The sequence below is a fragment of the Vitis riparia genome, chromosome 14 (assembly GCF_004353265.1).
Source record: "Vitis riparia cultivar Riparia Gloire de Montpellier isolate 1030 chromosome 14, EGFV_Vit.rip_1.0, whole genome shotgun sequence".
Classification (NCBI taxonomy): Eukaryota; Viridiplantae; Streptophyta; class Magnoliopsida; order Vitales; family Vitaceae; genus Vitis; species Vitis riparia.
The window spans coordinates 6,498,792-6,514,170 of NC_048444.1; the positions used below are offsets into that span (position 1 = coordinate 6,498,792).

At 28.4% G+C, this 15,379-nt stretch overlaps 1 protein-coding gene across 1 annotated transcript; it reads left to right on the forward strand.

Moving 5' to 3' along the window:
* The first annotated feature begins 307 nt into the window (after window positions 1-307).
* Window positions 308-751, forward strand: LOC117930070 (uncharacterized mitochondrial protein AtMg00810-like). The gene has a single exon (XM_034850517.1). The coding sequence runs from the start codon at window positions 308-310 to the stop codon at window positions 749-751; it is 444 nt and encodes a 147-aa protein (XP_034706408.1).
* The last annotated feature ends 14,628 nt before the right edge of the window (window positions 752-15,379 follow it).

The window sequence follows — 15,379 nt, forward strand, 5'->3', positions numbered from 1 at the left end:
TTTGCATGGAAACTTGGAGGAATAGGTATTTGTTGATCAACCTCCTGGTTATATTAAGGTTAAAAATGAGCATAAAGTGTATAGATTAAAAAAAGCTCTTTATGGATTAAACCAAGCCCCACGGGCTTGGTATAGTCGCATTGAGGCTTATTTTTTGAAAAAAGGTTTTCAAAAATGTCCATATGAGCATACACTTTTTGTCAAAGTTAGTAATGGAGGGAAAATGCTCATTGTTTGCTTATACGTAGATGATCTTATATTTACTGGCAATGATAGTGTCATGTTTGAGAGGTTTAAAAAGTCTATGATGGTTGAATTTGAAATGTCTGATCTTGGTATGATGCATTATTTTCTTGGCATCGAAGTGGTGCAGTCTGATACTGGAATTTTTATTTCTCAAAAGAAATATGTGCGAGAAATTTTGAATAGGTTTCAGATGAAGGATTGTAATCCTGTTAGTACACCAACTCAATTTGGCTTGAAGCTTAACAAAGATCACGGAGGAAAAAAGGTGGACAGCATAATCTATAAGCAAATTGTGGGTAGTTTGATGTATTTAACTGCAACAAGACCAGACATAATGCACTCAGTGAGTCTAATTAGCAGATATATGGAGAATCCAACAGAGTTGCATTTTTTAGCTGCCAAGAGAATCTATCGTTACTTGCAAGGAACTAAAGATTTTGGGTTGTTCTACAAGAAGGGTAAAAGATCAGATTTGATTGGGTTTACTGACAGCGATTATGCATAAGATCAAGATAATAGGAGGAACACTTCGGGTTATGTTTTTATGCTGGGCATAGGGGCTGTTTCATGGTCATCTAAGAAGCAACCGATTGTCACTTTGTCCACCACTGAAGCTGAATTTGTTGCAGCAACAGCTTGTGCTTGTCAAGCTATCTGGCTGAGGAAAATTCTTGAAGAGCTCCATCTCAAGCAAGTGGGAGCTACTACAATTTTTTGTGACAACAGCTCAACCATCAAACTCTCCAAAAATCCCATGCTACATGGAAGAAGCAAGCATATTGACGTGAAGTATTATTTTTTAAGAGAACTCAGCAATGGAGTTATTGATCTTGTCTACTGCAGAAGTGAAAACCAAGTTGCTGATATTTTTACTAAACCCCTTAAATTGGCTGCCTTCTTGAAGCTGAGGAAGTTACTTGGAGTTTCCACTCTAGAAGATTCAATTTGAGGGAGAATTCTGCGTATTTTAAACTGTATGATTGAACACATCAGTTTAAGGGAGAGTTTGTTGAGAAAAAGTTGTTTGCTAGCTTTTGTCCTAGTCTTTTGGGAACTTGTTGTGTTCAACAAGTTAGTTTATTATTTTCCTAGTCTGTAGGTGTTAGTTTTGGCACGATATGTAGTGCCTATTTTCTTGCTTTTATTTGTTATATATAAGCCTATATAAAGGCAGTTCCTTTTGGTTGAATAAGATAGACGATCAATATTTAGTCAGTTCTCCTTTTACTTGTTTCAGCAGAAACATTATTATTTCTTTTCTTTATCTATAACAATCATAAACTCCTCTTCCAAATTTATGTCTCCAATGAGGCAACCATCTTGGTCGCCATTGCAGCTGTTGTTGCCGGTATTGTTCTTCGTAGTTGATGTGGCTCTACATATATTTGAGTGGAGCAGGAGCATCAGAATGAATATGGAGGCTAGTGAAGGACCTCTCCTGACTTTGATTCCCATCTTTCCTGCCAGTTGCATTAGCCTGTTGCAGAGGAAAAAAGGTCGTTTCAAGAGATATTTAAAGCAATTACAGCCCCACTTGCCATCCTACTGTGCAGACGAGCCAATTGTCGGCACAACAAGACATTTATTTTCTCATTATTCCATTGATAAGCCACATTTTTTGTGAAAATAATAATAATAATAATAATAATAATAATAATAATAATAATTTATGATGTTGTAACCATATTTGACTAATTAGATATAACATGAGATAAGATAAAAGATGACATATTTTATTTTATCACATATTTGATTGATGATAAAATATGATAAATTATCGTATCATTTATTATATCCTATGTTCAACCAAATATGAGATAGAATAAACGATGTGTTATATTATCAACCCTCTTTTTATATGTCTTATACATGAAATATGTTAATCTTAAGTTAATGTAAGACATATATTATGTATCATAAATTTATTTTTTAATTAAAAATTTATTTTTTATATTATTTATTTTACAAAATAATTTTTTTATTGTAACATTAAAATTTTGGTTAAAAAAGAATTTAAAAAGTATTTATAAAATAATATAAATATATGTATTATTTAATATAAATATATATATATATTATTTTTATATATTGAATGACATAATATAAAAAAATTATTTATAAAATTTAAATATTTTAATTATGAATATTGTTAAATGCAAAAAAAAATTATTTAAAAAAAATTGAAATATAAATAATTTTTTAAATATAAAAAATAATATATATTTTATATTTTTTTTTTTATTCATTTCACAAACTAAATATAAACATAACATAATATATCTAAATATATTACCTTAAGATATCATGTTCATTAAATATAATATCAAAGATACCATATTCCATTGAAAATTATATTCGAAGAAATGCATTTCTTATTTAATAAAATATGATATTTATGGAATATTTTATCAATTACAACATGTTTAATTATTTTTAAAATATAATAGTTTAGAAATAAAGGTAAATTATACAGGCGCACTTCATCAATCAAAGTATGACCTCCCCATTGTCTTATGACAATCATTGACTGTCATATGTTGACAATGTAATCATTTCATATTTTTATGAAAAAACCTAAAAATGTTTTTCCTTTAATAAATCTATAAAACACAATCAATTACAATACCCCATCTTTATTAATGGTCTCCACTAAATCAATTCAACCCCTCTTAACTTCTAATTCATTATCAGTTGAAGTTATCAACTGATTCAATCTCTGTTTACTTCTCATTTATTTTTAGTTCAATGCCTAAATTGAAAATTAAAATGAAAGCATAGGTGGATTGGTGGAATCAAGTTGTCCTTTTTTTTAAATAAGAAAGATCATGGTTCATAGAGGTAATTCTTCAAACTTGTACATATTATCCTAAGATTTTGGAACAAAGTGAAATTGGATTCAAGGTTTCTTGATTTTATAAAATTAGGGTTAAGATATGATTTTTAACGTTTTCCCTAATTTCTATCCTTATTGTTAAAGAAGTTTTGTGTTCATCATGTAAGTCATCATGTAAGTCACCGTGTCAACTATAAAGGAAGCGTGAATTCTCCAAGGACGACTTTTAGGTATACACTTTGCAATCACTCTTGTTCTCTCATTCTTTAACGCTTTATTTCAAAACCCTCTTTGGTCACAAAATCTCTTAATAGGCTCTAAATTTATACACATTTTCAAATAAATAACCTTCCTTTAGTTTTATCTTTTTCTTTTCATCTACTTTAAATGTCTCCAAACCATGCTTATGTCATAACCAACCAATTTCACTTCCTTGAGTAGAACTGGCTTGAACCTCATCACCATCATTAGATTCATACTCTAATAGGTCATAATTAAAATAATATATTTATAGTTCTCCATTGTTTGTATTAGTTTACTTATCACTCAATGAACTCTCAGCTACGTGGCTTAGTGACCACCACTTAGTGACATCAGGATCATCAATGATGTCAGGTTCTCCATCTTCATCAAGAATTTTCCATTCATCATCGATATCATCTTCATAGTCATTCTCACCACAATTATCACCCAATGCATCTACATCCTCGCCCTCAACCTCAAGCCCTATATCTTCTACAACTTCATGGCTTCACTTCGCCCTACCACTTTGAAACACTACATCACCATCATCTTCTTGGTCGGTTCTCTACCTTAGGTAGTTAGGCCTCTATCACGAACAAACTCATTCTTAGTAGGCTTAATGCTTAACCCTATCTTCAAATCTACCATGAGCAAGCCTAACTTTTGTTACATGTGACCTTCCAACAACTTGCAAAGATTATGTTAAGACCTTAACTTTAACTAGTGTAGCTATTCCAACACACTACATAAAGTGAATTTCCCTCTAGAGTGCATGAAGTTTAAACATCTATAAGAATTATTTATCAATGTTCACATCATGAAGACACTAGTTTAAACTTGATGAGTAATTATATCCAATGCAACACAACTTTATGTTAGATCATTTAAAATAGCAATAAACAAAATTTCAAATAGATTACGTATGTAATATTGGTTTGGATCTATATTGTTTATTCAATATCTCTTTTCCTTATAGATCCTAATTTTTCAATTTTACAACAAAACTATAGAATAAATTTGAAACTCATAACTATGCTTTTGCTAAAGGGAAAAAAAAAATCTATCTTTATTCATATGTCCCTTAAATCATTCTTAATTTAGCTACACCCTGTAATTTCACAAACTCTTGTTTTGAGATTCAACAACTAATTAAATTAACCTCCAACTCAATGGCTTTGCACGATAATTTCACAAATGGAGTTGAAAATCTTCAAATCCACAATGCTTGAAATGTGGCAATTGCAAATTTAAGGTTTCAACCTAGATGATTTAGGGCTTTTTTTCTTCATTTTTTGTTTTTTTTTTCCTCTCAAATTGTTGCATTTTTTTCCAACGTCAGTTTATCCTTATGCAAAATATTGCATTTTATATTTGAGGGTAATATTTAGATTTCAATTGTGTCATTAATTTTGTTAATCAACAAACTCTAACAAGGAATGTCAATGTAATTTTGAAAAAATCGAGAGTTTAAAATATAATTATCAGTTACCTTGGAGGGTGCTCATATAATTTGAAATAATTTTTTAACTATCATAAATTCAAAAGAATTTTTAAGTTATTTTTTTACAAATATTTTACAAAATAGATTCAAGAAGCCATGGATACAACACCATGCATAATAGTAATCATAACCTTGCCTAACTTGATCTTTCAAATAGAATATATTGTTTTAGTTCATGTTAAGTTAAAAGTATGGGTTTAATTGCATTAGTGTCAAAAACTAACAAATAACACTTCACTAGACATGAAATTATTTTCAATCGATATTAAATCTTTCTAAAAATGTGTTCTTGATGCACATAAACTACTTAGAAAGGTGAATAAGAAGTCTAATTTTATGGTTTAAATCCAATTTCTTGATTCCTTATTTTTCTAATTTATTAATTTAATTTAGATCGAATCAAGGAATATGAAATCTTGATCAATCTTAAATTTAATTTTATAAATTATTAGCAGGGCAAATTTATTCAATATTTATTATCAAGAATATAGTATATACAACCATAATAATCAAGACCTAATATATACCAAAGGAAATCTCTATCCAAATGCGACTCTTTTCAAAGGGATTTACTTTGGTCAACACCGAACTTTCATATCCTCGGTGTAATCCTTTGTGCTTTTTTTATAATTGTTAAAAAAAATGAAATAAAGACATGTTGTAATGTATTGTATTTTTAGTATACTAAAGTTGTAAGTTCAATATTAATGTTGTAATTACCATTCACGTCTTTTTCTTTTCTAATTATTATTATTATTATTATTATTATCATCATCATCATCATCATCATCAATAACCTATCAAATAAGAATAACATTAATAATAATACATATAAATAACATATTAATTAATTAAAAATTATTATTTCATTAATTATTATTTTAAAAATATTATAAATAACTTATCCAAAATAATAATATATTATAATAATTTTACAAATTAATGTTTCATTCTAGTAATTAAAAATATAAAATTATTATATTATTTATTATATAGATTTCATAAATTTTGAAATGTTGATGTGTTCTAAGTTATTTTATTAGTCTTCATAATTTCAACTTTCTTAAAACTATTTCCACTGTTCTTAATAAAATTTTGAAAACATTCATTTTTTTTTTTCCATTTTTTGAACTCGTTTAAATTAAAATAAAAATAAAAAACAACTTAAACAAACGTAGTCTTTCTTAAATTTCTTAGATTCATTTTTAACATTATATTAAATTATCAACTTTTCTATAAAGTAACCAAATACAAAACAATAAGCTTACCTATTTTTCTTTATTTTCTTGAATATTAAAAACTTAAATCTTGCCATTTAAGCCAATGAATCCCTTAGAAGTAGTAGTTTTGGATAACACTTTTGGAACAAAATTGTTAATCTTATAAGACTATGTTAGCATACCAACGCCTTGAATATTATATTCGATGGATAATGATATCTTATAATAGTATATTCAATAAGATATATTATACCATGTTAACATTTGGTTTGTCAAAAAAATAAAAATTTGATGGAAGACATGTTTATTCCTAATACTAAATTATTTTTTAAATGAAAAAAAATTAATTTCTCGATATTTTGATTATTAAAAAATATTATGAAATCGTTCTCATGTCTCACATTATTTGAAGATCTCTCTAGAATTTAGTTTTCAATGAACAATTTTTATTCCCTTGCTAACAATATAAGATTGAAAAAGTACATGTTCATGCTATGAAATTATCGATTCCAAGAGTTCAAACATATAACAATGATTATAATAATAATAAAGCACAGAAAATGTAGGCTTCTTAACAAGGTCGGGTAATGAATTAAAGGCAGGCAAGCAGAAAGGAATGCGATGGTGGCTCACAAGAAGAATTTAAAGCCATTATGGACCCTGGTGCCTGTCCTGGTTAGAACAAAAGATTCAATATATGTGGCTGATATGTCAACCTAATTAAATTCCAAATTTATTACTATCACCCATCCGTCTTATCGTTTTCACCTGTCACAACATGCTTTTCTTTCCCAGTAACGCTAACATTTAGTGCTGGAGTTGGACTTGCTACATGTTGAACACCCTGCCATGTGCAGCCTCCTAGATACTTCACTATCAAACACCCTACCATGTGCAGCCTCCTAGATACTTCACTATCATTATTGCCATCGTAAATTCCAAATTTATTACCATCACCCATCTGCCTTCTCGTTTTCACCTGTCACAACACGCTTTTCTTTCCCAGTAACGCTAAAATATAGTGCAGGAGTTGGACTTGCTACATGTTGAACACCCTACCATGTGCAGCCTCCTAGATACTTCACTATCATTATTGCCATCGTAAATTCCAAATTTATTACTATCACCCATCTGCCTTCTCATTTTCGCTTGTCACAACACGCTTTTCTTTCCCAGTAGCACTAAAATATAGTGCTGGAGTTGGGACTTGCTACATGTTGAATACCCTACCATGCGTAGTCTCCGACAGACTTCACTATCATTATTGGCATCATCAGTAAAAGAAGTCTTTAATGGGATCTCGTCGTTGTATACTTTTTCTTTAGTTTGTTCCGTGCTGGTTGTCTTCATTTAATTATATCGAGGTTCCATCCACCCCACCCCTACATGGCTTTGATTGATCTTATCTCATCTTAGAGGGTGTTTATTTTTTTGGTTTTTTGTAAAAAATAATTTGTTTTTAGAATTTAAGTTATTTATTTTTCTATTTTTTCGTGACTTATTATAAGCTTGTTGTTGAATAAAAAAAACAACATACTGATTTTTTAATGTTTAATAGAAATAAAATACTACAAAAACAAACAACATAATACTTAATACTATTAAACATTAAAGTTCTATTTAAAATTAAGTAAAAAAACAAACACCACCTTAATATAAGATGTGCCTACTATACGAAAAGAAAATTGTATATTTTTTAAAATAATTTCTTGTTGGGATTTGTCATTAAACTTATTTTGAGTAATTTAATAACATCTTATATTAGCGATTAGAAAAATCTATAGTTTACTTTAAAAATTATTTTTCTATTTTTACTCGTATTTCAATTTATTCATAATTAAATTCTTTTTAAAGAATGTTAATTTTAAATTTCACCCAAATATTAACTAGGTTCTTTTGTTATAATTTATTATATAAAAACCATTGCCCACCAAAATGAATGGATCCATACTTTTTCCCATGCTCACTCTCACTGCATCTCTTCCTATCAAACATTTGGATATGGATATTTATCTCCAAGCATATCTATGGATCGCTTGATTGCACATGGGCCATGGATGTTCGGCCATGACGGATGTTTTGGAGGTGTATCCTACTCTACGCCTCTTGGGGAAATGACCACATATGCACTTGAGAATAATGATAGCTTCACTTGTCTTACAAGAGAGAGTAAATGTTTTGCGCAGAATAGTTGTAGCTAGATAATTTCTTATATTTGTTCAAAAGCATCACCTTTGACATAGCATCCTGGTGTTAATGTGTCTACTCGAGTTAGAAGTAAGGCTCGAGATGCCTAAAATGAATCTAGATTTCAACAAACAATTGTAAAATTGCTTTTTGAGCTTCAATCCATGCAAATCTTGATTTGAAGATGAATTTTGATTTGATCCAAGTGTGTTTAAGCCTAAAGAAATTAAAAAAGGCTAAGAAGAGTGGAAAATCGAAGAGTTATATACAATTTAATAAAGAAGTATTTCAATACCATAATTGATACTAAGGCAATTTTGACACCAACTAGAGTTGTCATTCCATTTAGATACTAAGGCAAATCTTACGTCGAAATTTTGACACCACAATGTTGAGATACAAAATTTTCCATTTGATTTCTTGTTTATTTATGGACATTCTGGGTATTTTTCTTATATTTCTAGAGTTGAGGAGCATATGGATAAATAATGTTGGCTTTAGAGTTTTGAGATAGAGAGGGATTTTATTTTTATTGAAAGACATTATACATACTTTTCTTTTCAATATATATTCATGGACTATTTTTATTTATTTATTATTATTATTCATTCGTGTATTGGAAAGGGTATGAGTGGCTCAAAGCCTTGATATCTAAAAGAGTGGATTCTCTAAGAGAGAATCTCAAAGCAATGCATCCATGGTATGTACGAGTTCATCCATGGTATAAGATTCATTTTTTCATAATTAGAATGAAAGAGAAGAGTTCTAATAATAAAACTCTTGAAAAATCTCCTAAGTGTAGTCGTACTATCAGGAAAACAAAACCTTAAGTATAAAAGGGTTAAATATATAATAGAGACAAACTCGTCAGCTCATCGGAAAGCTCGACCCCCGTGAACTGATTGGGCAACTCAACCCCCAACATCTTGAGCAAACTACAATAAAACTAATTTAGACTTCACATTTCAACAGACAACATTATGTATTTTTAAAAACAATTTTCTATTTTTTAATCACCCGGCCAAAGGAGCTCTTATCATCTCCCAAAATCAAATAATTTTATTATTTGAGCGAGGTTGTTAATTTATCAAATATTTTATTTGGAGGTTTTATTGTAGCACGACTCTTTTACACCCATTACAAAGATGTTACACATCATAAAAGGTAAAAGGGTTAATAGATATGCATGGATAAATACAACTCCTCAAAATTTCACTGGGGGCATACACGATTGAAAATTCCACAATTTTGCTCATCTGAAGGGGATCGGTTTGGATTGGGTAGGCATGCACCGTACCTTGCATTCCCACAGGCCACAGCTGGTTGATTAGCGTTGCTGGTGCGTCCAGTTACAGCTTGCCCTGAGTTTATTTGCAGCAACCTTCTACTTATTTCAGAATCCACGGAATACTCCTCCGAGTCCATGTCTCCAATCAGGCATTCATCAGGCTGATCGCTGCAGCGGTGGGTGTGAGTGTCATTGCTCTTTGCTGAAGTAGCTCTGCAAACATTTTTGGTGAGGAGCATCACCATTAGAATTAGCGCTACTGAAAAACCTTTCTTCATCTCCCCTCCCATCGTTTCTTCCCCTCTCTCACATGCCTGGAGCTGAGGAGAAAACAAGGCCATATATATTCAAAGAAACTAAGTATATTATAGCTGGATTGGTTAATTAAATTATAATATTATGTACCGACATGCCATGTTGCTGACCAAATGGACAAAGACTTCTCATTAGTTTCTTTTCTTTGAGGGTCCATTATGGCAGGCCAAGTATAATTTTTGTTATTGTAATTAAATAATCAATGAAATATATCTCTAATTAAGTTATTTAAATCTAAAAAACTGAGATTAAGTAGTAGATAGTTACATTTCAACTAATCAAGTCGTTGTAGGGTGCATGATTGACCTTCTTATGGAGACAATGACCATTGATTTCTACCTAATGCTGCCATCAATGGTTTACATTTTTCAAATACGAGCCTTTTTGTTTCTCATCTGCCTCGTCAAGAGACCCCCCTGCTTGTTTTCTTTCTTAATCACATAAAAAAAAAAATTGTGTATCTTCGTTGATTGATGAGTGGTTGTTTGGTAAACCAATTTAATAATAAATTTAATTTAAATTATTAAATAAATTAAATATGTTTGATAAAATAATTTAATGATATTATTTAAAATAAAAATATCTTTAAATAAAAAATAAAAAATAATTAATTTATTTTAAAATTTATATCTTCATTTTACATTTTTACCCCTTATTTGTTTTATTTATCTCCATCATCTTCTTTATTATTTTATAACTTTTATTGTTACTCGATCTGTTTTGCCCTAATTACAATTTATAAAGGTAAATATATCAATTTGATAATTTAAAATAAATTTTAAGTTAATTTTATCAAACAACCTTAATATTTAAACTAAAAATTAAGTCAATAATTTAAATATACTTTAACTTAAAACCAACTTAAATTATTAAATAATAAGTATTAAGTTTTATGAAATACCCCTTAATATATTACTTTTATTTATTTGTCGGGTTTATTAAAAATCGAATGATTAATTCTACCATGTAGGATAATACTACAAGCTCCCACAAATTTTTGGTTTTTTCCAACATTGGTATGTTGTCCTAATTAATTGAAAGATCTATATTTAGTTGAACCTTTGAAATTGAGGTTAGTAATAGAGATTTAAAATTGATCATGCTTACTTCTCAGCTACCCTTTTCTTTAATTTATGATTTTAACCGGTCCAATATAATTCAGACGTCCACTTCTTGATAATACGTCGGACCAAACATTGAAATTTCTGCCAAACATTACGTAATACATTAAGAGTCTGATAAAAAATGACTTGATTGATTACAAGGACGACACCACAAATTAATACACTGTGAGTCAATTTATGCGGCCATTAATGGGGCCCTGTGGTGGGATATTTCATATTTTTAAAAAAATTTCAAAGTAGCAGTAGGATCATAGTATTAATAAGTCTGAAAATTCAGCAGACGAAAGCAACGATTTTTCTGTTTGGGACAATGGTCCATTGTTAGCATGAGTGTCTATTATTTACAATGTCTTTTACAATTTATTTAAAAATATGATTTTTTTTTTCAATTTTATTTTAAATAAAAAAAATGTTGCTTAACTTTTTATTTTATTTTATTTTTTATTTTTTACTTAAAAATAATTTTGCCTTTTTATAAAAAGATTTTTTAAAATTTTATCTAAAAAATAATTTTGCTTATGTTTGATTAAAAATAGGTTATTTATTTATTTATTTATTTTTACAATTTTTACTTTTTAAAAGGAGAATTTGGCCTTTTTTTAAAAGCTTAAATTTTATTTTATTTTATTTTTACAATTTTACTTTTAAAAGGAGAATTTTGTCCTATTTAAAAAAAAATATTTTTACAAGTTTATCCAAAAAAGAATTTTGCTTAAATTTTATTTTAAAAAATTTACAGTATTTTTTTTTTTTTTTGAAAAAAAAGAGAATTTTTCTTTTTTCTAAAAAAAAAATTTACGAGTTTATCCAAAAAAGAATTTTACTTAACTTATATATATATATATATATATATATACAATTTTACTTGAAAAAAAAAATATTTTTTGCTATTTACAAAATATAACAATCCAATTTTTTTTTTAAATTACAATTTAATTTATAAAAGGGTTCCCATAAAAAAAAAAAAAAAATCTTATAAGGAAAAAGTTTTTTTTTTAATAATTATTTACAAAAGATGTTTTAATCACCTTTTTTTATTTACCAAAAGCCATTTTTTATTTGATTTTATTTAGAAATATTATTTATTCAAAAAACTTAATTTTATATTTTGAGAAAATGACTACAGATTTGATTTATTTTATTTTATTTTAAATTTAGTTTTTAATATAAACTACTATGGATTGATTTAAAAAAAAAAAAAATCCATTTATCAAAAGGGGGGTTTCAGATTTTATTTTACTGAAGCAAAAATTCAAATTTTATTTTATTTAAAAAATTGATAATGAAAAAAAACTGAAAATATACAAATAAACATAAATCAAATAAATAAAATAAATAGAGGAGGTGGGAAGTATGCTCTTAGCACGTATGAGTCTACATCAGTAGAGACTCTCCTTGATGTCGAAACAAACTCTACACAGGTGGAGCTCAAAATAGTACAAATAAATGGCATCACTCTCTCACCAAAAGAAATAAAATCCAGAAAATACAAAGAAAGCAGAGCCAGAGAGTAGTTGTTTTCCATCTCCAAAATGTTGTCCACCACCTCTGCAAACTTAGGGTCTTCTACACTTTTATAGGTCTTCAACTTGGTCATCAAGCCACATGGAGGGCATCCAGGCTTAGCTAAGAGAAACAAAATTGGACCATGCACAAAATCGAAATATGGGAAAATGAGAACAAATCAATAATATACAAGCCTAAAACAAATTCCAAACACATATATTAACAACTTAAGCCTAAATCCATACCAATAATCAATAGCAACTAAGGGCTCATTCAAATCAAAGCTTAAAGCAATCAATGCCCAAAGCAATAAATCAAATGCCAAAGACACAAATCAAATACATGAGTGGTCCAAGTAACATAAACAAACCAACCACAAGCCCAAGTTAACTCCAATCAAGCCCGAAACAATTAAAGTCCAAGATCTTTAATGCCCACAAGCAATCTAAAATTAAGCTTAATTGATCAAATAAGCTTAAAACTAATATGCAAAGCCCCCGCTCCCACAATAAAAAATAAAAAAAACAAAGCTAAAACAATCACTCTGCAAATCAATAAGGAGAAAGGCTTACCTCTGTTTGAAGAACACTTGACTACTAAGTGGCAGTGGTGAGGAAAATGCAGGCAACGATGTTTAGATGTGGATGGTGACAACATGGTGGTGTGGCAATGGGTGGCGACTATAGATAGTAAGGGATGAGGGTGTGGCAGCATGGAGTGTAGGGCGACAAAGATAGAGAGGTAGTGTGGACCATGGGTGATATGGGGACGGAAAGAGAAAAAGATAAATAAGGTGAGAAAGAGAGAGAATGAAAGAAAGATGAGATGGGGTCGTCAGTGGGGGAGACACCGACAATGTCATGACCAAGATTGGCGAATCTTTGATTTTTCTTATTTTATATGTTGATGATATGCTAATTGATACTAAAATTACATCAAAAATTGAATATTTTAAGTGTTTATTAAGTAGTGAGTTTGATAAGAAAGATTTTCTTTGCTAAGAAAATTCTTAGCATTGAAATACAAAAAGGTAAACAAAATTAAAATCATGAATATCTTAAAAGAAAATATCTTAAAATTCGGGAATGAAATTCATTAGGACATATATTGTTATTGAAAATCCACACATAAGAGAATAAAATCGATACATTGGCCAAAGTTTTTCTTAAGGATAAGTTCAAGCATTGTTTGAACATTATTCATTTTCCAATTTGTTGAAGATGGAAGATCAAGTAATCCTACTTGGAAAGATACATGTGAAGATGTTTATAAGTTTGAGAATTTTAGTAAATGTTCTACATGTTTAATATTTTGTATTTCAATAACATTGTGTAAAGAACTTGTCTTTGTCACACAACAATAAGTTTATTTATGCATAGAATATTCTTACAAAACAAGGAAAGAAAATAGGAAAAGACTTTTGACTCCAATGGTGCGTGATCTTGGATATGATTGAGACTTTTGGAGTTTTTAGGGTTTTAGGAATTGTAATTATTCCTTCAAGAACATTGAAGTAATTTCTTCTTTCCTTATGGATACCACCACATTGTTGAATCATATTAAATTTTGTATTTTCATGTGATTGCTTAAGCATTTATTTTCATATTCTTGTTTATTGTTCACTTACATCTATGTAACAATAACAAAAACATTGAAAGTTATGTAAAAGTCAATCTTTAGTATTGAAAAGCACTTTCAAGTATCATACCAAATACCCTCAACCAGTATAATTGGATGCTAAAATAAAAATTTGAATGTAAGAGTTAGAACTCGTTTGATAATGGTTTTAAGAAACGTTTTTAAGAAAGGTTTTTAATTTTTTTAACACCGTAAATTTTTTGTTATTTAAGTATTAAAGTATTTTCTAAAATTACTTCCAAAAGCATTCTTAATCTTTGATGTTGAAAAACACTTTTTAAGTACATACTCAATACGTATCCCATCTAATCCAACTTGTATATATGAAAAAAAATAGAATATAATAGGTATAGAATGTTACCAAGTATATACATAACTCTCATAGGGCTGTTGGTTCTAGCCTGGCCCTTTATTCAATGATTGGAATAAGTTGCAAAAGAGTTGAAAAGTGGGTTGACTCAAAATTTTCCTATAAAAGTGAGTTGAAGATGTAATTTTGTTATTATCAATTTTTTTAAAAAAGTTTAAACTTGTAAGATTTGAGCTCATACCTACACATGGATAGACTATGGATACACAATGAATTTGAATTCATATTCATTATAAAGAAGAAGACATGTAATAAATATGCAAATTATGGAAAGGTAGCTCTAACTCCATCAAACCAAGTTTTTATACTATATTGAACTATCAATTTTCTTAAAAACTTAAACTTATAAAATTTGAGTTCAATATGTATTTTATACTCCTTAATAATAACTAAATAGCAACAAAGTATTTGTCCAAATATAAATTTATGCTAAACTGTTTTATTTAAAAAAAAAATTGATTTTTACAAAAAAATAAAATTAAAAAATAAAATTAAAAATAATGTAATTTGCAAATTATTAAAAAATTTATGAAAAAAAAATTATCAAATGAAACTTGTTCCTTGAAAAGATGAATTCTATATAAAAAATTGAAATTTATGCTAAACTTGTTTTTTTTTTTTTAAACTTATTAAACTTTGATTGTTTTTTTAGTGTTTATACAATGAATTATTTTTACATTAAATTTATGTTTTAAAGGAATAAAAAAAATTATTCTAAACAAAAATAGTCACCTAAAGAGAGTTTCTTAAAAAAAGTTTTATTTTAAGAAAAGTTCAAAGCAAAATCATGATTTCTTAAGAAAAAAAAAACAAAACTTAAAAACAAAAGTTCTCATTTGAAGGGAAAATTTTAAGTTATTTAATTATTTTTCTACATTTTTTATCTTTGTACTAAAAAATGGTTTTCA